The sequence below is a fragment of the Ilyonectria robusta genome, assembly GCF_021365365.1.
Source record: "Ilyonectria robusta strain PMI_751 chromosome Unknown BGZ61scaffold_14, whole genome shotgun sequence".
Classification (NCBI taxonomy): domain Eukaryota; kingdom Fungi; phylum Ascomycota; class Sordariomycetes; order Hypocreales; family Nectriaceae; genus Ilyonectria; species Ilyonectria robusta.
In genome coordinates this window covers 527781-552454 of record NW_025764448.1, presented here as the reverse complement: position 1 = coordinate 552454, position 24674 = coordinate 527781, and the positions used below count along the sequence as shown (strand labels likewise).

Sequence of the window (24674 nt, the reverse complement as noted above, 5' to 3'; positions counted from 1 at the left end):
ACTTGTTGTTCAGAGATAGAAACAATATTCTCTAACAATCTATGACATTGATATCATGTACAAATTCTATTGCCGCTGCAACTGCCACTAGGGCTCTAATCATTAATGAATGCTATCCTAAATCCTCCCAGTAACTCTAACCCAGCGGGTAGGTCATCGACGGGACAAGGCGCCATCGTCTGTACCGTTTGCCAACTCCCCGTGGCCATTGGCCTCGGTATGGCCTGCGGCAGCATCCGGGGCAGCCAGGAGAGGCTCTCTTTCGGCGCTCTTCCGCTGCTTGCTACCCGTTCGCATTCCGTACGAGCCAACCACCCAGATTCCGATGATGCCCATCATGGAGCTGAAGAGAATGGCGACAATGCCTTGGAAAGTGAAGCTATTGCATGTTAGCCGTCAAGTCGGGAACTGGGGATCGCAGATACATACCCTGCCGGTAGGGGGGGAGGGGGCGCGTTCTCGCCTGAAAGGTCAAGGAAGTCATCGGAGTTGCCCGCGGCGTTACCCTTGGAAGGCACGTCTCCAGACAAACAAACATCCAAGTGGTTCTTGGGGAGCTCGATTGTGGCCTGGAGCGTCAACGGATCCTCAATAAAGGTGGCAATAAGACCAGAGGTGACGTGCCACTCAATGTGGCAGTGGAACAGCCAGACGCCTACAGCCTGTTAGCATTGGACTCGAACTGTCGGCGAACGTCACATACCTGGGTTATCCGCCTTGAACCGGAGCACGACGAATCCGTTGGGGTACACGACAATGGTGTCTCGCCTCATGGGTACCTGGGGATACTCAACACCAGATCCGGGCCACGTTCCATCCTCCTCGGCGCTGCGGTAGATTGCCTGGAAGTCATGTCCGTGAAGATGGAAGGGATGACGCCCGGAGTCGAGGTTGTTGAGGACGATCTGCACAACGTCGCCCTTCTCCAGCACGAAGCTGTTGGTGTACGATCCGTAGATGTGCGGGTTGGCGGCCTTGTCGCCGCTGGTTAGGGCTGTGTAGAGGGCGGGGACCTTGGGTGCCTTGTAGGTGATGTTGTTGAAGAAGGCGTAGTTGGCACCGTCGTGGAGGTTGTCCATGACGACATCGAGCTCAATAATACGATTGGGCTCGGGTAGAATCTCCATCTCATCGTAGGGGACGAGGTTGACATCGTCAAAAGGTGCAAACTCGTCGACGAGGGCGGGCTTGGGCAAATCTTTTGCCTCGTCGTAAACCAGCCAGCCAGTCACGTTCCAGTCAAGATCATCGGGCATGACGTCGAAAAGGGTCTAGACAGTCGCGTTAGCATGAGTGTAATTGATGGCGCGTTAGTCAAGCTTACAGTATCCATGCTGGCAACGATGGGGAAGTTGGCCGCGTCGCTGCCCTTGGTGGTGAGGAGGAAGCTGCATCGCTGGGCCGCGGACAGGTAAATCATGTCGGCCGCGGTGGGCTTGGTGTAGACACCGTCGACCTCGACGATGGTCATGTTGTGGCCCTCGATCCAGAAGTACTGGCCGGCGAAGCCACCGATGTTGATCAAGCGGACGAGGTACGTCTTCTCCTGCTCAACGGGTACCTTGAGGTTCTGGGTGTCGTTCATGAGGGCGGCCTGGGGCACTGGCTCGGCGCCGGTGGGGTTTCCCTTGCGCAGGAACTGGGGGATCAGGACGCGCATCTCATCGTGGTACCAGTCTGAGAGGGTCATGACAATTTCCTCGTCATACTTTCCGGCAAAAGGAGACTCCGGGTCATGGATAACGAGAGGTCCTCGAAGACCGTCGGGGTACTGGCCCTCGGAGTGTGAGTGGTACCAGTAGGTGCCCGGCTGAGTGATCTGGGAGACAGTTAACATGAGGTCTCAAACACGACACTCGAATGAGGCGCATCGGGAGCAACATGCCGTAAAGTTGTACAGGAATGAGTCTCCAGGCTGGATGGGACACTGGGTCACCATGGAGGGGCCGTCCATGTGGTTTGTGCCGTTCATGAATAGGCCGTGAAAGTGCAGCGAGGTGGTCTGGTTGCCGAGTCTGTTGTGAGCGTTGATGAGGATGGTGTCGCCGACATTGGCCTCGATGGTCTGTAGAGGGTGTCAGTCGTGATGGCATGGAACACGCTGGCGGGCAGTGATTTGTTGGAATCAATGGAGATCATGCTGTTGGAGTATTCGAGTATGCGGCCTCATACCTCAATGGGCCATTTGCCGTTGATACCAATGGTCGGACGCTCAAAGGCGCCATCTGGGTTCGCCCGGACCCATTCGATATTGAAGTCGTAGGAGACTGTGGCGGCGAGCGCAGGGCACAAGAGGCTCAAGGCCGGCAGTATTTGCGCAAGTCGGCCCATGGTTTCCCAGCAGTGCTCACGACGAGCTGCAATACCTTACACAATGATGGAAGGGAGCCTCTGGCTGCTGGATACTCGTCGACGGCGTGTTGCGGCGCTCGAGAGACGAGATTTGGTCATGGGGTTGGGGATGGATCTCGCACAGCTCCGAGTTTACCGCGCTACGTCGGGCGTACTGTATGGCGTACTGTATGGTAGGGTACCGTGGTTTCGGGTGACAAATCTTATCAGATTGATAATGCCGGTTTCGGAGCAGGGATTGTATTAAGCATGTGTGTTGTGCTGATCCTGGATCAGGCAGACAGTTACAAGATCAGATCAGGGCCAGACAAGATCTTTCAGGCGTTCGGTTCGCGCACGGGGGACTCTAAAGCGGTAGATGAACTCGATGGCATTCACAGATACAGTAGAGATAGGGCTTGCTCCATACCATACCCACCCGTTCGCAGGACACTCGCTGATGAGGGGTTATTTACATCATCGACTTAATTTTCCCTCATTTTCCGTTTCACACCCACTCACCTCCCACAGCCCGCTAAAGCTCTCCCACGCGATCAGCCCACGCGCCGAGCTGGACCCGCGCATGATTCGGCGCCCGCGCGCAAGCTCCGCCGCCCCAAGTGGGAATACAGTGGGATTGCAGTGGATAGCCTGGCCCAACACGGCTAACACGCCCGCGCAAATTCTGCCGCGCGGGGGGAGCTGTGGTGCTGTAAATTGCTACGTCGCAGCGCCCGTGGCCCCTGGAAGCCGGCACAGTGCGCGGTCTCGCGGGGGGAGATTTGCGGTTCCATGCCAGCCTCACACAGGTTCGGAGCTATTCGGCGACCGGCCGGTGGTGTATCCATGACACATTATCTGATCCTGAACCCTGGATTAATTCGATGGTGGCTTTTGTCTGGGTCTTGTCTTGTCTGGTCCGGTCTGATCTGATCTGGTCTGGTTCTGCATCATCGCGTCGTCCTCTATTCTGACGTCGCCTCGCACCCGAGGCTCTGAGGTCCATCGCACTCGCACGCTTCCGCCTCAACCACCCGCTCACCATGGGACTCGAGCTGTTTTCCGTCCCCGTCTTCGTCGTCGTCTTCCGCGAGACGCTCGAGACGGCCATCATCGTCTCCGTGCTGCTGGCCTTTCTCAAGCAGACGCTCGATGGCTCGCAGCGCGATCCCAAGCTCTACCGGGCGCTGCGCACGCAGGTACGTCTGGATGTTCGTCGCGATGCATGTTTGGCAGCTAACAAGACCAGGTCTGGTTGGGCACCGCCGTCGGATTCTCCCTTTGCCTCATCGGCTCCGGTGTAATCATCGGCATCTTCTACCTGCTCGGCACAGACGCCTGGGCGGATCATGAATACTACTATGAGGCCGTCTTCTCCATCATCTCATCCGTCATCATCACCATCATGGGCGGCGCCCTGCTGCGCATTGGCAACATGCAGGAAAAGTGGCAGGCCAAGCTGGCCAAGGCCATCGAGTCGCCCGTCCAAGCCAGCGGAAAGCGGGCCTGGTTCGTCAACATGTTTGAGAAGTACGCCATGTTTGTGCTGCCCTTCATCACCGTCCTCCGTGAGGGTATCGAGGGCATCGTCTTCGTCGCCGGCGTGTCCTTTTCAGCACCCGTCTCTGCCGTCCCGCTCCCTGTCGTCTTTGGCTTGTTTTTCGGTGCCCTCGTTGGTTATGGCCTGTACAAGTAAGTGTCTCATGGCTGCAAGATTCACGGCTCAGTGACTAACCTACATCATAGAGGTGGATCTATGGCCCGGCTTCAGCCCTTCCTTGTTGCATCTACCTGCCTCCTGTACATGGTCGCTGCCGGTCTCTTTTCCCGAGCCATCTGGCTCATTGAGCAGCAGCAGTGGAACAAGGTTGTCGGCGGCGATGCTGCTGAGCTCGGCGACGGCCCTGGTTCCTATGACATCGACCGAAGCATCTGGCACGTTAACGTGAGTTTATACCTACCTCCCGTCAATACTCCTCCAATACTAACATCCTGTAGTGCTGTAACCCTCAGCTGAACGGTGGAGGTCCCTGGGCCATCCTTAACGCCGTCGTTGGCTGGAACAACTCAGCTACCTACGGTTCCGTCCTTGCCTACAACATCTACTGGCTCATCGTCATTGCCCAGTTCAGCGCCATGCGGTTCCGCGAGGATCACGGCCGCTGGCCTCTCACGAAGGGCAAGGCCTTGGAGGATGACGAGCAGGACCTCATCCGGGACGACTAGACGCAGCGACTATTCAGAGAACGACTCACCATCCTGGCGATGCTTGGTAGGACCGTAAACCGATGTTAACATCACGAGTCTAAGGAACGACCCATCGTCCTCGTTCGGCCTCAAGGCCAAACATAATGAATAGCATGCAACTTGATAAAATGGGTTGGTCTGTACAGACCCGAATATCATCAAAGAGAGATAGTTGGAAAGAGATATATTAAGCAAAAAAAAAAAAAACGAACAAATTCATGCCTAGTACCGCGCGCCTATGCTTCAATCATCTACATTCTCCAGTGTAACCAACGCAACCCGTGTTACAATCGTGATTAAAAGGGGCAATGGTTCAACCCGAAGGATGTACCACAACTTCCGTCACTCCCCTATCCTCTGTGCTGTGGAACGTCCCAAGTGATGCTGACCATCAGCCACCCACTTGAGACACAAAGACCACAGCCCACATGTATCATCCCGTCGCGTACAACCATGGCCGACCTCATCTCAACTCATCTCATCATGCCAGAGTCCGTAGCAGGCGTCGTCAACTGCTCAGAACCCATACCAACTCCCAGTCGACGCTTAGTCCGAGTTCTGAGACGTCTTGGGCTTCTTCCTGGGGCGACCCGGGCCACGGCCGATAACACGCTTCTGCGGCGGAGCATCCGAAGAGGCACCGTTCTTGGCCTCAAACTTGATGAGCTCATCGGGCGCAATCTCCCTGATCTTGTCCTCGTGCTCCCACGTTGCTTCGGTGCGGCGGTAGCCAACCCACTGCACCTGGTACATGTAGCGGTTCTTCTTGGCCTTGGGGGGCGTGGCGCGCTTGAGGATGCGGAAGACGTGGTAGATGTCCAAGCCCGTGGCAGCCTCGCGTCCGTCGAGGCTGTCCCAGTACTTGAAGACGAGCGTGGGCACCTGGTTCTGGAGGCTCCATTCCGACTCCCACGACGTCTCGCCGTTTGCCCATACCACCGAGATATCTACGGTCGCGTTCGCCTCGTCGATGCGGTGAGAGTCGAATTTCTCAATCTCGAGCTCGGTGCCCGGTTCGGCCTTGGATGGGGTGGCCTTGGAGGTGCTGCTCTCGGCAGGAGCCTCGTCGGCGGGCTTGGCTTCTTCGGCCTTCTTCTTGGGGGTTTGCTTATCAGGTGTATCGGTCTTCTTAGCATTGGCGGATCCGTTCTGCAACTCCTTCTTCTCGGAGGCGCTGGAAGCAGCCGTCACGGTTGCGTCGCTGTCGCGCTTGTTGTCGCGTGCCGGAGCGGCGGACAGGCTGCGCCGGGTCATGGGAGAATCCGTAACGTCCTTCCGGTTGCTCCGCTGAGGTGACGCCGGCACGTCGTAGGGGTCTAGAGGCGGCACATTGGGTCAGCGGACGTCGTCTCGAGATGCGATTGCCCGTCGTAGCCTCGCGGAGAGTTGTCATGCGAGCTAGGGGAGCTGGGGGAGCTATACCTGCGGGAGGGCGTGGCGGAAGCATGGCGGAGGGTTTCACAGAAGCGATCAGGTTCCGTTTGAGCGAGGGCAATGGGCATACGAGACAGCCCTGTCGAGTGGAATTGCGTCACTGTGCGATGGTGATGATGGCGAAACGCGCTCTTGTTGGCCGTGCAACGCGTAGGTTCCTTAATTGCACCACGGCACCGCCACATCAGGCTGTAGCCACACTTGCCACCAGCCACCGGCCACATTGGGATGTTCGTCCGAGATGAGGTTGATAACCATGTTGACGACCAAGTTGCGATATGGACGTAGAAGGCTGTAATAGAAGTTGACAGAAGAGTGAAATTTTTAAAATCGTTGTGGAAGTATCGTCATTCAGCCAAACGGCCCAACTCTGTCCAGTTACTCTCCGTGCTCCACCTTCAAGCATAGCCTTTGTTCACACCCGACTTACATGAAGTCTACAGCAAGAAAAGACATGTCGTGATCTTACGTAAATCTGAAGAATCCCTAGAGGATGATTTAAAAATTCTTGAATTGTTACATACCCGAAGCTCACCCCCGTGGTATCAATAGAAAGAGTCGGGATCCTATGGGACTTTTGAGACGCCGCTATTCACATGTCGAATTCAACACCACACCGAGGACGAAAGATGCATCATGCTAGGCATCATTAAACTAGCCGACATGTCTCCTTCCTGAATGGGTTGCCGGCTGTGCAGAATTCGTCGCGTGTTAAAATAAACGACATTTTGGAGAGCCTGGGCGAGCACGCAATACCCACCATCACCAGTCGCCGTTAGTCTCGCCTGAACAGGGACCAATGGCTTCTATAAACGCCAACGGCCAAGAAAATAGTAGACGTCAATGTTTGGAACTTGTGATCTTGCAGGATCACTTGCCAGCGGTGGTGGTAGCGCACCGAGGCGAGATGATGGTTGCCACGGCGTGATGTGTGCAATTGTGTGGATGGCATCATTTCTTAGAGTTCGCATTGGACGCACCGGCTGATATGATTCTGCGTGGCGACAACATGCCGCTGGCAGGATACCGGAATATCTGCAAGAATTTTACTAGGCATACGGAAGCACAGATCTTCGTTATTCGGCAAGGCAATTCAAGTCCCAATGTCCGGGAGTCCGGGGCTGGACATTCCACACTCGCGGTATGCCGGCCACGTCGATCCCGGCGACACCGTCACGAACCACGGGGAACCCACCATCCAGGCAGCGGGCACCCCGTGGTCCAGACTTGCATGAAAAATTATCTCCAGGCCTCCTGCGGCATTTGGACCTCAGCGGCGATCACATCATCGTGTACTCCCCGTCTTGGCGCCCAACCACACCACGTCCTTTTGTCATTCGTGTCCATGCGGCGATGCAAAGACGAGAAGCGTGGGATGCAATGCCACCCACGAACCAAGCGACTGGATACGCTTGTTGCAGAGAACGCCCCCGAGTCCCGGCCCCATGTCCAGCTGCCGCACCAGGGCGGGAACCGGGGAGCTTCACCGTCTGCCGGACACACTGATGCGGAAGGTGAAGGGAAACCATTAGCAAATTTGTACTTGTCGAACAAGGTGCGACGGGCCCTAACGATGTTTATTGCAAGGTAACATGTCCAAGAAGCCGTGTTCGAGCCTGATCCTGGGAGCCGCATGTCAGATGCAGTCCCAAGGTGGAGAGAATTTGCAGCGGCGCCGCGCCTGATTGGCGACGTCGATGGGGCGGTTGCGATCACATCAGATCGCGTCATCGGCCTGGTCGTCCCAAGAGAGAAACCATGACACATTGGCTGCCCACTGCAAGAAGCAGTGACCAAAGAAGAGCTCCAAGGGGCCGCCAAAGCCTCTGGAAGCCGCAGCTTCCCGCGCTGGCATCGCCCAGCTGGCGTTCCTATTCGGCGCTTCTGCGCTCGAAGCTGTCGCGAGCCGCCCCAAGAATGGCACGATGGCTCTCGGTACCAGGGCCCGAGCCGTCCGCAGGGCTTCTGGCTCGTTTCTAGATGTCCTAGTCTGCCAAGGAGGCTCTGCTTCAGGGGTCCCCGAGGTACCACTCTGAGGGGCCGCTGCGTTTCTTGGGACCGGCTGTGCGAGTATTCATAAGGTCATCGAGACCCGTCTTTTGGAGTTGACCACACTCACTCTCCACTGACCTCCTCTGTCTCTCATTCTGCCTATAACCTCTCTATTTGGCCAATCAGCTTACACCATGAGCCACGAAGGCCTCCAGGAGCCGGTGGCCTACGAGGCCACCAAGCACGATGGCAACTCCAACACTGGATCCGATACCGAGTCTGGTATGTCGACTGCCCGAAAAGAAAGCCCAACGTTACTGACCCTAATTCTAGGCCGCTTGAGGATTGCAAGTGAAGCCAAGCGCAAGATCGGTGTGCTCAGCGCGTCCATGCTCATCTTCAACCGCATCATCGGCACCGGCATCTTCGCGACTCCCTCGTCCATTCTCGCCCTCACTGGCAGCACGGGTCTTTCGCTCTTCATGTGGGTCGCCGGCGCGCTCATTGCCGGCGCGGGCACGGCTGTCTATCTCGAGTTCGGCACCGGCATCCCCAAGAACGGCGGCGAGAAGAACTACCTCGAGTACGTCTACCGCAAGCCCAAGTTCCTCGTCACCGGCTTGTACGCTGGCTACGTGATTCTCCTAGGCTGGGCTTCTGGCAACTCGGTCGTCTTTGGTGAGTATATCCTCCACGCTGCCCAAGTCAATGTCGACCGCTGGAATCAGCGCGGCCTCGGTATTGCCTGCATCACCGTCGCCTTCATCATCCACGGCACAGCCCTTAAGTGGGGTATCCGTCTTCAGAATTTCCTGGGTATTATCAAGATCACCATCATTGTCATCATCATCCTCGGCGGATTCATTGCCCTTGGTGGCCACCTCAAGATCGACGAGAAGCCCCACAACTTCACCAACGCTTTCGAAGGAACGACTGGTAGCGCATACGGCGTCGTCACTGCTCTGTATAATGTCATCTGGAGTTTCGTCGGCTACAGCAACGCAAACTATGCCCTCAGCGAGACCAAGAACCCCACGCGCACTCTCAAGATTGCCGCCCCCATTGCCATCATCTCCGTCTCGATTCTCTACATGCTCGTCAACATTGCCTATTTTGCCGCCGTTCCCAAGGCGGAGATCCTTGCTTCCAAGCGTCTCGTCGCTGCATCTCTCTTCCGCAACGTCTTCGGTAACACCGCTGAGCGTGCTCTGTCTGTCTTTGTCGCCTTGTCCGCGTTCGGCAACGTTCTCAGTGTCATCTTCTCTCAGGGTCGCCTTGTGCAGGAGCTTGGTCGCGAGGGTATCCTTCCCTTCTCCCGCTTCTGGGCCAGCAATCGACCTTTCAACGCCCCACTCGCTGGTCTGTTTGAGCACTGGCTCATCTGTATCATTGTCATCCTTGCCCCTCCTCCTGGAGATGCTTACAACTTCATTCTCAAGTAAGTTCTTTCCTCCCAGTGTCTGCCGACATAATTCTAACCAGTGTAGTCTCATCTCTTACCCCCTTGCTATCGTCAACACCTTCGTCGCCGCTGGCCTCGTTCACCTGTACTTGAACCGCGCCGCCTGGAAATGGAACCCCCCGATCAGCGCCTCTCTGCCGGTCATCGTTTTCTTCATGCTCAGCAACATTTACCTTGTTGTCGCTCCCTTTGTACCACCCGAGGATGGCCAGAATGTCTACGAGAGCCTGCCCTACTGGATTCACTGTGTTGTTGGTTTCGCCGTCATCGCCGCAGGCGGTCTGTACTGGTTGGCTTGGGCTGTCATCTTACCGAAACTGGGCCACTACGAACTGGTTCGGGAGACCGTGGTGGATGATATTGATGGTTGGGAGTCGAATGTGTTCTTCAAGAGGCCGCTGGGCTCGACCTAGGCTTTCTCTTCTTTCGTACATGCTTTAGCATGAATAGTACTTTAAAATCTTTGTTGGGTTTAATACGATAACTCTATCAGCATTTATATACCCCTTATATCCTTCAGCGTGAATTAATGAAAGTGGAAACTCTCTATGAAAATGCGAGAGACGCTGAAAACATTCATTTCTCAACTTTCCTTGCCTTTTCCAACTCCAAATTTCAGTCGAGAGCCCTAAAGGCAGCTGTCCCGTGACAAAAAATAGCCATTTGTTTTATAACATCTTATGCTTGAAATTCAACCACCTCCTACAAACTCTAGCAACGTTGTAGGTAAAATTAAGTAGCAGTTACATATAATAATAAGAACACTTTTAGATATATTATTTCACATAGTTAATAAGGTCAGTGTGACGAGCGGTCAGGGACTCTCGGGCTAGCTGGTTGCTAGCAGGGAGGTCTCGTGGGTTTAAAGGATATGTCAGAGCAGTTACAGAAGAGGAGAATCACGTTGTCTTTCTATAGAGATTCTTTCAAGAAGTTAGAGAGACAGAGAGGGCTTAAGACAGATATAAAAGTCTATTGAGTTAATGCTTTTGTTTTTAAGGGATTGTTGGATTGTGACCCTGTATTACGAAACCTCTGATAGATCGATATCCTGACCTTAGTCAGAGGGGGTGTCAGATGACATAAAACCCCTCTTGAGAAAAGAGGGGGCCGGAGGCATCCTAGACAAGACAATCAACAGATTCAGGATCCACACTCTATTGAGCATTAATCCCTGGATCGAATGTGTCGTACGCTATCCAACAGGGATTTATTTAAATTAAACTTTAGCTAACGTTATAATGCTTATCTAACCTCTAACTTCCACCTCCCTCCGATATCGGCAAGGTGCAGACCCTATTGAAGCCTTGCCAGCAGAATTTCCTGCGATCGATCTGATATTTTATCTTACAAGATGCTTCCTGACTGGAAAATGTAAGCCTCAGATCAATCTGACCTTATACGTGTACGTAGTCTGGTGTAGCTTCGGGCTGACTATCCAAGATGGCTATACGATGATGTTCTGTATTCCACTTAGGATAAGTTAATGTCTTCGGTAGGTGTTATTTATGTCGCTTTCCGCTGCTCAATCATAAGATAATATAGTAATACGTTTATCCATAGAGGGACGTCAGGCTTTAGAAGTTTGGCCGTTTAGCATGCTTCTCAGCCGTCCTATAGTGTTGTCGCGACGACCTCGCCAAGGCATAAATGATTTGTCTCAAACGGCGATTGTTGATCATACCGAGAATGAGAGGGCCGTTATGAAACCCCTGGTTGATAAAGGGCCATTCGGGTTAAGTTGTCAATTCCGTCTTGGTGCCAGAGGCATTGTGCATCACAGCGAACGTCCTGGCGGGCCAGGGAAGAAGAAAACCGTGCAAGACACTTGCGGCTCTTGGCAGCGAAGCTCTCCCTAAGGAAGTAATAATTCAACCAGGGCACTGGAGAAAGCTTGGCGGTCGACTTCGAATCATCTGTTCCTGACATCTCTCGCTAGATGAGGAGAAGAACAGAAGGCTGCAAGGCTCGGCGTTCCATACCTGTCTTCCTTAGGCTTCTACATTTCCCACTCAAATATTACCTTGTGGTACGAGGCATTTCAGGGTGCGCTAGATATCGTGCATAAATTAAATAAGCTGCGAAATGCAACTGGTCGATCTTGAATAGTAGTCTGCATCTCAGGATCGTGGATCTGATATGGGTATGACACGGCTTTATCGACAATACAACATCAATACACATATAATCTTCTCAGGTTATGATTAATACTGTCAGAGGTGAAAGGGGGCCTTGAGGGAGCTCTGAATGCTAGGCCTCACCCAAAGTTCAAGTTCGTCAATATCTCACAGATGTCGCTCTCAGGAACAGTGGGTATTTGCAAGGTCCATGAAAAACATCTGGGCATATACCGGGGTCCATTTTTAGAAAACTAGGAGAAGCCGGCGTCCAAAAGACTCGTTCAGCAGCGGTGAGAGCCCCTTCCCATGAACGACGGAAAAGCTCTACATAGGCGGATATCAAGGACAGAGCGGTCAGTGACACACCCTCGTATCCGAAAAAATATTCTAACGGTTTGTAAGGATCGGAACTCGGCAACACAACGTGTTTCTCCTTTAAAGAACTAGCTTGGGAATTAAGGACCACTGTAGGGATGTTTTTGGTGAGAGCACTGGTGGAGAAATTGAGAATCCGGGGAAGCATCAGGACGCGCCAGTTGTGTAGCAGCCCCTCACCCAGACCTGCCATCTAAAACGCCGTAATGGTTGCTGGCATGGCTATATATAACGCCGAGTAATGGAACGAGTGCGGATGACACCTTCCGGCTTCACAGCTGATCGTCAGGGAAAATGGGTGCCACCTGGGGGTCGTGAGTAGACGGAGAATTGCGGCCACGAATCGGAGTCGCGGAGTAAGCATAAATGTAACCTTGACCGGAGCCTCGCATTGAGACCTCGATTGCCCCTTTCGGACGCTTGATCATATTAGCGTAGCCGAGTTCTTCGTCTAAATGAGAGAGGTGGAAATTTTGGACTAAATACTTCGTTGATAGACGCCCTGGACTGTCCGGGTCTATATTCATGGAGTCCTATATAAGAAGCAGTGTTTCTGGTGAGTCTGAATGATCTTTCCACCTCACTCCCAGTCTATCAACACTACATTACCAAAGCTCAATCAAATCACACTGTCATCATGAAGTATTCCGCTGCTCTTATCGCTGCTCTCATCAGTTCGGCTTCGGCCGCTGCCACAACCACCCTTCCTGCGTCCAAGGGTGCCACTGCTGTGTCCACCGCTATCCCCGTCAAGACTAGCTACGATGGTGGCATGAAGAAGTTTGACCGAGATCGTAAGGATATGAGACGATGCTATCATTAAAATGCTAACTCAGTACATAGCCAAGGTTTGCAAGGGACAAACTGAGACTGGTGAGAAGGACGCCATGTTCATCCTCGAGGACGGCGCCACCCTCTCCAACGTTATTATCGGCCCCAACCAGGCCGAGGGCGTCCACTGCAAGGGGACCTGCACTCTGAACAACGTCTGGTGGGCCGATGTCTGCGAAGATGCCCTCACCCTCAAGCAGACCAGCGGCACCTCATACGTCAACGGTGGCGGTGCCTTCAAGGCCTCTGATAAAATCATCCAATTCAACGGCCGTGGCACCGTCCGGATCAAGGACTTTTACGCCAACGACTACGGAAAGCTCGTCCGCAGCTGCGGCAACTGCAGCGGCAACGGCGGCCCTCGCAACGTTGTTATCGACGGCGTTATTGCCAAGGACGGTGGCGTTCTTTGCGGCATCAACACCAACTACGGCGACACCTGTAAAATCACCAACTCTTGCCAGGACAGCGGGAAGTACTGCGACCGCTATGAGGGTAACTCGAGCGGCGCGGAGCCTACCAAGCTTGGCTCTGGCCCTGATGGCACTTACTGCACTACCTCTGGTGTTACCAAGAGCTGCTAAGCGAAGAAATGGCTTAAAGGGAGTGCAGATGAACTAGAAGGAGTTGAGATGAGTGATGAAAGCGTGATAAATGATGCAATTAAAGTTTGATGGACAAAGTTCGTCATGTACATACTTAAACGATGAATTACACAGGATTTGATCTGCTGCAAGAATACTATCTCTCTGTCAAGGACAATCTAAAAGATGAAAAGAACAAATGCACCGATATTGCAACATGCTAAATAGCCCGGAAAACTTTATGCCCATGACGGAGCTGCTAATAGGCAAATGCATACTCAGCAAGCAACTAATCTAACTTCTGTCTGCTCCCTCAAGGTGAGCAAGTTGCCGGCACAAGGTAAAAAAAAACACAGTTTTATCCACAATTCAAGCATTTGTTACCCAATGCTACCACAATGACCAAAAAGCTTTTCAACTTGAAAAAGTTAAAACCTGTATGAATAAATAAGTAGTCGGCTCAAGAAGCTGAGCCCCTCAGCAAGCAACGAAGTTAAAATACGGTAGCCTAAGAAATCTATGAATATTGCAGGTCAGAAATTCGCAAGCACTTCAGACGCCCAACACGACACAGTCATAAGGACAGTCAACTTGATAAAATCCAAGAAGACTAGTTTGGCAGCAGGCTCTATTAGCCCCGGAATTTAAAACTAAGCGTTAAACATGTGCGGGCGAATACTGCACCTGGATTAAAAGCTGGACAAAATCCTCTACAACTCCATTTGCAAGATAAGCCTTTCGTCATTGATGCGCCACGACTTTAACTTTTGGGGGGTTTCAATGTCCGAGTGCATTCAGTCATATCGCATTTAACATCACGATCCATATCTATCTATCCCGTACCGCACCACGCCATACTCATTTTCACATTGAATCCCAACCCTAACAGTGGGACGGAATAGTGCGTCCATAAATTTCTCAGCCCCCAACATCAATTAGCGACTTACTCATTGTACGGATTCCTTGACAATTCATCTGCTCCTTATTTGATATGCCCAAACTACACTTACTTCAACTGAACATCATTAGCCCATGCACAAGAGCTTGGTCGACCTTGAATGTTTCTGCATTTTGCCGATTATAGGGTTGTGTAATACAACCATCGTCGACGCGTTAAGACGGCTGATGCGGAGGCGCAGGGATCTAATGTACTTGAGTCCAGTTGGAAAAGACCCGTTGCTGGCGGAAGGGGTCGGAGACAAAAGAGCGCAATCCACAAGTGAGATGGTGTTGGATGCCCCTCCTGCATGAACAGATGAATACGAAGTATGGAACGACATGTTGAGTTATATCACGATGTGATTGGTTAGAGCAGTCCCATAATAAGGGCTGCACTAACTTAAACAGGGCTGCTGACAGCCGCCCTTCATTCTTAGAAACAAGGGTCTTTTATTTTATCACGATGTTTTACGTCACAGATGCAGTGTGTAACGCTCTAACTGGACATCATTTTCAGGGCAATGGCGTTTTGTGAGGAGGTGAGATGAAGGGAAATATTTCAGCTAAGCCTATGACTGGTCTCCGGTCTACCCTCTTAGAGAGGTATGAAGAAGAAACATTGCTAAAGGTCTTGGATCCTTCCGCCCACCGCCACCACTCAACATGGGCCTGAACACGAAGTGAGGGTCCTGGAGTAACCCCTGGCGCATGAAGGATTCTCCCCCAATTATTTTTCAACACGTCAGCGAGTAGTTCCTGAACACAAGATCTCACGTAAGTTCATTGCAAGTGAGATACGTCCTATATATACCCATTGCTCAGCATATTTACAAGCGGACTAACCTTCTCACTCAAATCATGCCGTTGCTTTTCTTCTTCTTCTTGGCTGTAGCGCACGCCATAGTCGTCTCGGGACCTTCCGGGCCTTGGAGCGTCTCGCATCATGTCGTGGAACTCACTGATGAGTCTCGATGGGATCCCTACGCTCCGGAAAACAGTCCACACAAGCGACGTATTCTGACGTCCTTCTTCCTCCCCGTCCACGAGGGCCAGCAGGAATGCGAAGTCGACAGAATCGATTATATGCCACCGAGGAGCCTCGAGACTTACAACATCGTCGCTAAGGCGTTGGGACTACCCAACAACACCTTCCAAGGGCTCGAGCTCGACTTTTGCAAGGTCTCCCCGAAGAAACAGCTGGCACATCCCGTTGTCATATTTTCCCCCGGTTTCAGCGGTTCAAGGCTCTTCTCTAGTGCTCAGGCACAGTCACTCGCCAGTCAAGGCTACGTCGTCATCACAGTCGACCACCCTTATGAAGCTACCATCGTGGAATTTCCCGACGGCAGAGTCGTGTATGGAGTAACTTCAGCCGCGATAGATGATGAAACGGCGGAAAAGGCCGTCACAGTCAGTAAAACCGTGTCCCATCTCTATTGTCGCCGCTAACAGTCAGGCGATTTGACAGGTCCGAAGCCAAGATATATCTTTCCTCATCGATCAAATCTCAGAGCCTTCAAATTTCGGTGACAACTTCGACGGGAGATTCGACATGAGCAAAATCTTTGTTTACGGTCACTCTCTCGGCGGAGCTACCTCTGCTCAGGTTGCTTTAAACGATGACCGTGTTCTCGGCGGTCTTGACCTCGACGGTGCGCTGCGTGGGTCTGTTAGTGAAGACAGACTCGACGTACCATTCTTTGTCGTTAGCCAAGAGGGCACACCGGACACAACATCATACTTCAAGGGGTTCATGGACAAACTCCGTGGCCCAAAGATGCTCCTCGAAATTGATGGGACGGAGCACCTGTCCTTTGTGGACCTGCCACTGCTCCTCTCACTACGTGATGATGTGTCACCAGAATTGCAGCCCGGGATCGCGATGGTGCTTGGGACTATAGATGGCAAGAGGATAGCTGACATTGTGAACAATATCCTCAGCATGGTGACGAACTTCTTATTTGAGGGAAAGGCCGAATCCCTTTGCAAACTTGAGGATGAGGTTGCTGAGGTTACAGTCGTGGAACGGGATCTGAATGGGACCTGCTATGACTAAGTTATCCAAGCTTCAATCTCACTGCTTTCCATACACTGTACGGAAGGCCCTGACTAAACTATCCTTTAACCGACATAGCCATGCTTGCCTGTCTCGCTCTTACGATATAGGTTAACATTGAGATTAATAAACTTTGACGCTATTCGCATTACAGATAGCGTCGACTATTTGACCGTCCATTATATGAGTGAGAACGTGTTGTGCAACGAGACGAAACCGTCAAGTTCCCCCCCAATGTTGCAAACAAACCCAACGAAACATTGAAGAGGCATGGAGACTGTCGTCTGACGACCAAAGTTCCATCCAGGGTCGTTTGCAGCTGGAAACCCGAAGCCTTTCAGTCACCAACGCCATGCCCGCTTCCGCGGATCCCTCGGAATCTAGCTGATCCTATTGGCTCATTGCCGAAACTCGCCGACATTTCGGCCCCTCATCGGTGAATACGCGATGTAATTGGTCTCCGCTTCGAATCCCTGTAGTTATCCCCAAGCCAAGGCCGCGATACTTCACTCCTACTCCGCGTCATGTGAACAGGCGCGCAGGACAGGGCACATCCTGATTGTTGCAATACGTTGAACTGATGAAATCAAGCGGGGCTACCATATTGAATGCAAAGTACATAAGAGATGTAGATGGGAGATCAAATTCGGAATGTCCGCATCTTACGGCAGATGATAACCTCGTGGTTCACGATCATATCCTGTTTGCTTGTCCAATACAACCCACGATCATTATGAGTACCAAGGTCGATATTCCTGCCCTCCTCTCTGAGCTCTCGCTCGAGGAAAAGATTTCCTTGCTTGCTGGAGTGGATTGGTGGCGCACACCAGTCATTAAACGGGACAACGTGTTTGTGCCTCATATCAAGGTAAAATGGGCGAATTAACTTTCCTGTGGCCTGCTTTCATTAAAATGGCCAAATAATCGCTGTGGCTCTGTTGGAAGAGTTATATCTTCGCTACGAGAAGGCACGCGCTGACCTGACTCTTTTAGTTTACAGACGGCCCCAATGGAGCCCGTGGCGAAAGCTATGTGTCTGGCATCAAGGCTGCGTGCTTTCCATGTGGTACATCTCTAGGGTCGACATTCGACACCTCGCTTCTGGAAAGGATTGGAGCGGCGGTGGCAAAGGAGGCAGAGACTAAGTCTGCGAATGTCCTACTTGGACCGACTTTGAACGTCATTCGCTCCCCACTTGGTGGACGGAACTATGAAACTTACAGTGAAGACCCTCTAGTGTTGGGAACTCTGGCAGCTGCCTACGTGCGAGGCTGTCAGTCAGAGGGTCGAGTTGCCGCGACCCCTAAACACTTCGTTGCCAATGACGCTGAGAACCAGCGGACGACTCTGAGCGTTGAGGTTGATGAGCAGACTCTGAGGGAGATTTACCTGAAGCCTTTTCAACTGGTTGTCAAGTTGTCTGATCCTTGGTGTTTCATGTCAAGGTAAGCACTGAGCATATATTTATTCAGAAAATCGGGGATTCCTTCAAGAATCGCGTGAGCTAATATCGGAAATAGTTATAATCGAATCAAGGGCACATATGTCGCTGACAGCTCTCGTCTTATCAACGGAATTCTCAGAGAAGAATGGGGCTTCCAAGGCCCAGTAATCTCAGACTGGATGGGGACGTACTCTGCTGGTCCTGGTATCAACGCAGGAGTCAACGTCGAGATGCCCGGTCCACCCAAGTGGAGGACACCAGACGTCGTATCTAAGCTTGTTCAGGACGGCTCTATTTCCGAAGAAACAATCACGAACAGTGCCAGATGCCTACTGGAACTTTCTCACCGGCTCGGGCGGTTCGAAAACCCTGAAGAACCGCCGGAACGTGCTGTGGAGGACGCTGAACGGGATGCACTCATTCAGCGCTCTGGGGCCGAAGGCATTGTCTTACTCAAGAACAAGGCTGGCGTACTACCCATTCCCAAGAGTTCATCAGTCGCCCTCATTGGCCACCATGCGAGATCCGTTGTGCTTGGCGGAGGTGGAAGCGCTCGAGTTGATGCCTTGCATGCTGTGACGCCCATCGACGGCTTCAAAAAGCTGGGCTACCGCACAAACGTTGCACTTGGAGTACCAGTATTTGGTGCTGTACCCCACGCTGATCCATCTATTGTCTTTGGCTCTGGTCGTGAGGAGCACTCTGCAGAGCCAGTCAAATTGGAATGGTTCAATGGCGCCGTCATAGGGCAGAATCTTGTGCACAAGGAGTTTCGACCCCAGGCCGAGTATATGATCAAGGAGCAGTGGCCCGAATATCTCGACGAGGTGGAATATTGCACCCGCATCACCTTTGATCTCGTTGCACCATCAACAGGTGACGTCATCTTCTCCGTCATTAGCACTGGGCACGCCAAATGTTACATCAACGGTCAATTGGCGTTTGATCGGCCACAGGAGAAGAAACTGAGGCCCGAGTCGTTCTACTTCTTCAAGAAGCAACTTGAGAGGCGCTTCACCCATCACCTAGAACAAGGACAGCGGTATGCCATTAAACTGGAGTCTTGGGCTTGTGATCCAGAGATTCTCAACGCTGCGCCTCTCTTTGGCAAGATGTTTCAAGGCAGTGCAGTCCGTTTCCACGAGAAGATAGATCTTGAAGGACGCCTGGCTGAGGCTAAAAGAATCGCTGAAGAAAGCGACTATGCAGTCGTTTGCGTGGGCACGACTAACGAAATCGAATCTGAAGGGTTTGACCGGGACACCATGGATCTTACGCTGGACCAATATCACCTCATTGATGCTGTCGTTGCCTCCAACCCAAATACCGTGGTCGTTAACTTCTCTGGTGCTCCAGTGAGTTTGACCCAGTTCGTCGACACGGCGCCCGCTATTGTACAGGCATGGTTTCCAGGACAGGAGGCTGGCGATTCGCTGGCGGCGGTGTTGACGGGAATTGTTAATCCTAGTGGCAAGCTGCCACTGTCCTGGCCCAAGAAACTGGAAGATAACCCATCGTTTGGCAATTTTCCGGCGACCCATGATGACATTCTCAAGTATGCCGAGGGTCTTGATGTTGGGTATCGATGGTACGATCGAGAGTCTCGCCCGAAACCTCTATTCCCATTTGGATTTGGCCTCTCATACACGGAATTTTCAGTAACTGGTGCCAACATCAAAGACTCCAGTGCAGTTCTGCGTCCAGACGGACAGATCAGGGTTGCTGCGCGAGTCACAAACTCTGGCAGTCGCGCCGGTAAAACAGTTATCCAGTTCTACGTCGCCAGCCCAGATGATATCAAAGTTCCTGGTCATGCAAGGCCTGTCAAAGAACTCCGAGCCTTTTCAAAGGTCGAAGTCGGGTCGGGACAAAGCGAGGAGGTCACTGTGCAGCTGGATAAATACAGCGTCAGCGTTTACGATGCAGGCAATGAACGCTGGCACGTTGAGAAAGGGGAGTATCGCATATTGATTGGCTTATCCAGCGTGGACATTGCCCACACGGTTGTGTTTTCCGTAAGTGAGAGTTTTTCTTGGACGGGTGTCTGAAATTGGGATAAGGACTTTCCGTAAATGTTTCAATCTTGGTGTCCTCCATATAATTCTGATAGGGATGAATCTGAAAATATCCACGCAAAGTCATCCAAATAACTCAGGTTTACATCTTGCAGCTGTGAATCAGCCTGCTTAGTCCTCTCTCCTGCTAACTTGCTCGTCGAGTGCATCCCTTCAGATGCGGGAACCTCGGGCAGTAGAAGGGCTCCGATCCCTGGACGTCGACCTGGAAGTATCCGTCAGAGGCTCAAGACTTTTTACTGGCATACCAAGGTGCGTTTCCAGAATGCAAAGAGACTCACCTGCTGTTTGCGGCTCAACATTCTCATAGTGGCTGCCCAGGTATAGCATCTGGCCGAGAAGACGAGGGTTTTGATCGAACATTTTGGCCCATGAGGATGTGTTTTGGCTACAAATCTTTCTGAAAGCCTCTAAATGTTGAAGCTTAATACTTCTGTCAGCAATATGTCCTTGCTGATTCAGAATCCCTATCCTTAAGAGTAAGGACTTAGTTTAACATACCACCCAAATGAACATGCGTGTGTGGTGCTTGACTCGTTTAATACATGCCAATAACGTCGCCGCTTCAGCTCGCAGCCGATCGGTAGCCTCCGAAGATGACGCCGAGAGTAACGCATGAGTGTTGACCACCGTGGCAAGAGTTAGTATTTTGCCAATGGAGAAGTTGTGCAGATCGAAGCCCCCTTGTTCCCATATAAACCTGACAACGGTTACTATGGCCGAGGAGTGCTGATGACATTCTCGCGCGAGCTCCTCCACGGAAGATCCAATCTGGTCGTCTTCCGACGGGGGAAGGTCGCTCCGCCATGTAAACTTGAGGGCATGAAAATGAATGAGCTGGCCGACGTGGTGATACAGAAGATGCATGTATGCAAACTTTCGGAGTGTGTCATGATGTTTGTGGCGTTCCAAGTTGGCCGCGGTAGAAAGCAGGGATACGTCTCGAGTGGTGGAGTAATGATGGAAGCGGAGCCGGGTTTCTTCCAACGCGGTGCTCGAACCTGCGTTGAAGTATGCGTTGCAGACTTCAAACATAATTTCCGACAACTTGAGAATCTCTTGGCTCACACTGACACTACTGGGTCCATGAAGAACTCCATCCGCAAGGGTTCCAGTACCTCTCTTGAGAGCCCAAAATTCACCGTCACCAAGCATTGTAGGTATGTGATCTTGAGACGAAAATTGAGGTGGCAAACGCAAGGGAAATGTCATAAGCCGATCCATCAATGCCATTGTACACACAAGACGCCGGTTAGCCTCTGAAGTCACTGAATTCTCTCCTGGATGTGTATCTAGGAGACGAAGCGCGCGTAACATGTTGGTCGCGAAACCTGTTATTTGGTCAGTACATCGATAGCCTGGTAAATGTGACTTACCCAGGTACAGATATGACTGCCTTGACCCACCGAATGACATCTTGTATGTACTTAAAAGGATGTATGCTTGGATGACTGTGATTGATGGGCAGTCGAAATCCCGCTGAAGCAACATTCTGGCGTGCTCGAAAAGCAATTCACCGCGGTGAGATGGTGGCAGTTCCTCATTAAAGGGAGCGAGCGAAAATCTTGCAAGGGGTTGTGGTTAGATGGATGTTACGGCGACGCATAACTCAATGCTGCAGAACTGGACAAAACAAACCGAATGCTGAGCGCCATAATGGAGTATAAAATGAGCTTGGGGACTTGCCCAACAGCAAAGTCTTTCAAGAAAAGCTCTTCATCAAACATAAAATGGATGTCGCTAAAGTTGCTAAAGTATAGCAAAATCAGCGAGTGTGTAAACTCCCCTTCCCGGAGAACATCTTCGGGACGGCCTCTCCCAAAATCGAGACCTGGAGTCTCCTGGTTGAGTTGGTAGGCAGCTGGCGACTGGGTTTGGGGGCTATTCGCGATGGGAAAATTGGGACTGCCTTGCGAGAGTTGAGCTGGAGATGGTGATTGGAACGACCGGGAGATCTGTGGAAGGTATGAACAGCGGACGTTTCTGCTCAGACATCGTTCGCAGCTAATGTCAGGCTCTTTGACCTTGCATCTTAATTTACTAGAACTATTGCCCATCAGCGGAGTTACAGAGTCTAGGACGCAACATATTGCATTCAGCTGACTCACCGGCAGTGATTGCAGGCGATGCGACGCATTATTCCAAGGGAGGACAATTTCGCGCTGTTGAAGGTATGAGTAACCACAGAATAAGTGCCAAAGACACAAGATGAGAAGGGAATCTGAGCACGTGATGCGGTATTAGTATGTAGGGTTAGTCTCCATTCAGTAAGCTGTAAGTTACTGTTTACTCTTATTGTGTTAAGGATTTTACATCAACTTTCTCTATCCAATTGACTAACATTAAGTCATCCCAACCCGAGTTATCTGATGGGCTTTGGGGCCTCAAGTATAGTCTTACAACCACCATACAACAGTCCTGAGCATCCTGTCCACTTTCCCCTACCGTTGTTTAGCCAGTAAAGGGGTTGATGAGTAATATTTTCTTACCCCAAGCCCAGCATCCCTACCGCTTACCGCTTGTCGGTTTTCTCACCGCGACACATTTCTTTCTGCTGTCAGAACCCAGCACAATGAGCAAATTAAATAAGCATCAATCGTCATCTGGCAGCTACGTGCTGAAGACTTGCCAGACTTGTTTTCATGCCAAAATCCGCTGTGATAAGAGCCAGGATTCCGAGCTTTGCGACCGGTGCTTGCGGCTTGGCAAGGAGTGCGTGTTTAATCCAGCTCGCCGCCGCCCTAAAGTCAGCCGACAGAGGTATGAACTTCTTCATATGAATAAAGATTCCGACTTGACTTACTCACATTGGATTGCCAGACCAAACGAAACATTAGAAGTAAGAACGAGATCCAGTAGAGTCTCTAAGTCGCCAGTGAATTCGCATGCCTCATCTTCAGCCCCAACTCCTAAGCGGCTGGTTGATGTCATCAATAGAGATGCCTCACTTGACCCTTTCGAAAGAGGCATTCTATCCCTGGAAACTGCCAGCACACTCATCGACTGGTTTAGGAGGAAGATGACGCCATATTTTCCGTTTGTCGTGTTCTCCAAGGATCTTTCTGTCGACCAGTTGAATCGGGAAAGGCCATGTGCCTGTTTGGCTGCTCTGGCAGCGGCTTCGCACTCGGAACTACATACACAACAGGCACTAGGCAGTCTCTTCAATCAAGTAATAGCAGCAAGAATGATTGAAGGTAATATCGCCGATATAGATCTGCTGCAAGGTCTCCTAATCCACCTCGCTTGGTAGGCTCGTTACCGCTTTTGACGGCGAAGTCTGGTTACTAAAATATTGCAGGGCACACTACCAGACCCGACCTAAGAGATACACACAACATTTGCACCTTGCTACTAGTATTGTGTGCGATTTACGGCTAGACAGACCTAGGTATATATAACATCCTCCCTCCAGTTAGTTATACTAAAGTATTAACGTTGACATAGGAGGCCAGAAGTGTGGAGTGTTGACGGTAGCAAGGATAAGAATGAGCTAGACTGGAGCCCTGAGGAAATGAGAGCATTAGTTGGCGTGTACTATCTCTCCTCCAGGCAAGCAAGTCCACGATTTTTGTGTATCCTTCATTAACATCGTTCCAAGTTCTTCCCTGATCCTCCAAAAATCGCGCCACTTCTACTTTACGCCTTACATCTCAAGGTGTTGCGAGTATCTTGCCCATCAGAATCAACATCCAACCGATAAGCATCTTGCTTGCATTGTACACTTGCAAAAGCTTACCGAGAAAGTTGAAGAAATCACGGGTAGGACCTGCAACATCGGCGATGGTGCACAATTCGAGGCCGAAATTCAGCAGATTGCCCAAAAGTGTGCTGAAGTCAAGTCCACTTTACCCTTTTCTCTCAGCGAAAGTCGTAGGTTATTACACCTTCTTATAGTGGATAATAGTTTCTTATTAATTTCCCCACAGCTCCTCTTTTCTTGCAATTTCACATGCTAGAACTTTTTCTTAGCCAGTCATCACCACGAGGGACTCCATTTGGGCTTGACAAGTTTCAGGACAACCAAAACCGATCTGAACATCAGGCTTCTCTAATGAGCTGGCTGTCTGCTAGCATATCGGCGGCTCGCTCTCTGATCAGCGTCGTACTCGTCCTTCCACAAGGCGAAGAGGGTGCAATGTCAAACATAGGTTGGATAATCATCTATTGTGGTCTATCACTCGCGGTCCGACTTGATCTGATAGCTGCAAACCGTGGCATCTCGGGATTTACCCAGCATCTACGCCAATTTCTGGATATGCCCCATACACTTCGGCAAGTTGTTCTTCGGCTAGAGGCAGCGGCTGATTTGGACTCGGGTACTGTGGCTGGCGATCATGGGCCGTTCGATGGCTTTGCCAAGCGAGTGAGTCGGCTTGAGGAGTGGTACTTTGCTCGTATCGACCAACAGGTGGCTGAGCCAGCTACCACCACAACTTTACAAGTGACTGGACAATTGCCAATGTTCATGGGCACTGACTCTATTCCCGGTGGTGACTTGATGATATCCCAGGACGCCTGGGCTGGAAGCTCCGATTGGTACCATGGTTCAGAACTAGACATGGGCACATTTCTCTTTACGGACCCTGTTGATTTCTCAGGCATGTTTGCGCTCTAAAACTAGGTACAGGGCGCAGGGTGGATTTAGATACGGGATAAGAGATGGACGCGACTTGCACGGCTCATCAAACCAAGGGCCCACAGAATTAGTACGGACACGGAGTAAGACACGGAATAAGACGCGGATGACACGGATGAAGACGGATTAAGGCACGGAATAAGTA

General features: G+C 51.5%; 9 protein-coding genes across 9 annotated transcripts; 6 read left to right on the top strand and 3 right to left on the bottom strand.

Moving 5' to 3' along the window:
- Positions 1-8: 8 nt before the first annotated feature.
- Positions 9-2687, bottom strand: BGZ61DRAFT_393725 (Cupredoxin). The gene is made up of 6 exons (XM_046242880.1): positions 2173-2687; positions 1886-2065; positions 1325-1819; positions 704-1271; positions 430-655; positions 9-379 (listed from the first exon to the last, which is right to left on the bottom strand). The coding sequence occupies exons 1-6, from the start codon at positions 2329-2331 to the stop codon at positions 154-156; spliced, it is 1854 nt and encodes a 617-aa protein (XP_046102336.1). The 5' UTR covers positions 2332-2687; the 3' UTR covers positions 9-153.
- Positions 2688-3374: 687 nt separating this feature from the next.
- Positions 3375-4557, top strand: BGZ61DRAFT_534319 (iron permease FTR1/Fip1/EfeU; the record flags this gene model as incomplete). The annotated part of the gene is made up of 4 exons (XM_046254134.1): positions 3375-3530; positions 3581-4023; positions 4078-4276; positions 4330-4557. The coding sequence occupies 4 exons, from the start codon at positions 3375-3377 to the stop codon at positions 4555-4557; spliced, it is 1026 nt and encodes a 341-aa protein (XP_046102335.1).
- A 225-nt stretch (positions 4558-4782) lies between these two features.
- Positions 4783-6313, bottom strand: BGZ61DRAFT_589846 (uncharacterized protein). The gene is made up of 2 exons (XM_046256599.1): positions 6001-6313; positions 4783-5894 (listed from the first exon to the last, which is right to left on the bottom strand). The coding sequence occupies exons 1-2, from the start codon at positions 6023-6025 to the stop codon at positions 5125-5127; spliced, it is 795 nt and encodes a 264-aa protein (XP_046102334.1). The 5' UTR covers positions 6026-6313; the 3' UTR covers positions 4783-5124.
- A 1464-nt stretch (positions 6314-7777) lies between these two features.
- BGZ61DRAFT_393719 (amino acid/polyamine transporter I) lies at positions 7778-10035 on the top strand. The gene is made up of 3 exons (XM_046242879.1): positions 7778-8286; positions 8338-9442; positions 9492-10035. The coding sequence occupies exons 1-3, from the start codon at positions 8199-8201 to the stop codon at positions 9877-9879; spliced, it is 1581 nt and encodes a 526-aa protein (XP_046102333.1). The 5' UTR covers positions 7778-8198; the 3' UTR covers positions 9880-10035.
- A 2563-nt stretch (positions 10036-12598) lies between these two features.
- Positions 12599-13376, top strand: BGZ61DRAFT_534316 (family 3 polysaccharide lyase; the record flags this gene model as incomplete). The annotated part of the gene is made up of 2 exons (XM_046254133.1): positions 12599-12755; positions 12805-13376. 2 exons carry the CDS (start codon positions 12599-12601, stop codon positions 13374-13376), a joined length of 729 nt encoding a protein of 242 aa, XP_046102332.1.
- Positions 13377-15173: 1797 nt separating this feature from the next.
- Positions 15174-16371, top strand: BGZ61DRAFT_495396 (Alpha/Beta hydrolase protein; the record flags this gene model as incomplete). Its single annotated transcript, XM_046250872.1, has 2 exons — positions 15174-15725; positions 15784-16371. The coding sequence occupies 2 exons, from the start codon at positions 15174-15176 to the stop codon at positions 16369-16371; spliced, it is 1140 nt and encodes a 379-aa protein (XP_046102331.1).
- A 733-nt stretch (positions 16372-17104) lies between these two features.
- BGZ61DRAFT_534314 (glycoside hydrolase superfamily) lies at positions 17105-19863 on the top strand (the record flags this gene model as incomplete). The annotated part of the gene is made up of 3 exons (XM_046254132.1): positions 17105-17239; positions 17365-17816; positions 17892-19863. The coding sequence occupies 3 exons, from the start codon at positions 17105-17107 to the stop codon at positions 19861-19863; spliced, it is 2559 nt and encodes an 852-aa protein (XP_046102330.1).
- On the bottom strand, positions 19860-22051 carry BGZ61DRAFT_393713 (uncharacterized protein). The gene is made up of 5 exons (XM_046242878.1): positions 21999-22051; positions 21529-21936; positions 20392-21454; positions 20172-20313; positions 19860-20095 (listed from the first exon to the last, which is right to left on the bottom strand). The coding sequence occupies exons 1-5, from the start codon at positions 22025-22027 to the stop codon at positions 19893-19895; spliced, it is 1845 nt and encodes a 614-aa protein (XP_046102329.1). The 5' UTR covers positions 22028-22051; the 3' UTR covers positions 19860-19892.
- Positions 22052-22456: 405 nt separating this feature from the next.
- BGZ61DRAFT_507346 (uncharacterized protein) lies at positions 22457-24644 on the top strand. Its single transcript, XM_046251908.1, has 6 exons — positions 22457-22650; positions 22711-23139; positions 23192-23281; positions 23338-23442; positions 23492-23763; positions 23820-24644. The coding sequence occupies exons 1-6, from the start codon at positions 22463-22465 to the stop codon at positions 24506-24508; spliced, it is 1773 nt and encodes a 590-aa protein (XP_046102328.1). The 5' UTR covers positions 22457-22462; the 3' UTR covers positions 24509-24644.
- The last annotated feature ends 30 nt before the right edge of the window (positions 24645-24674 follow it).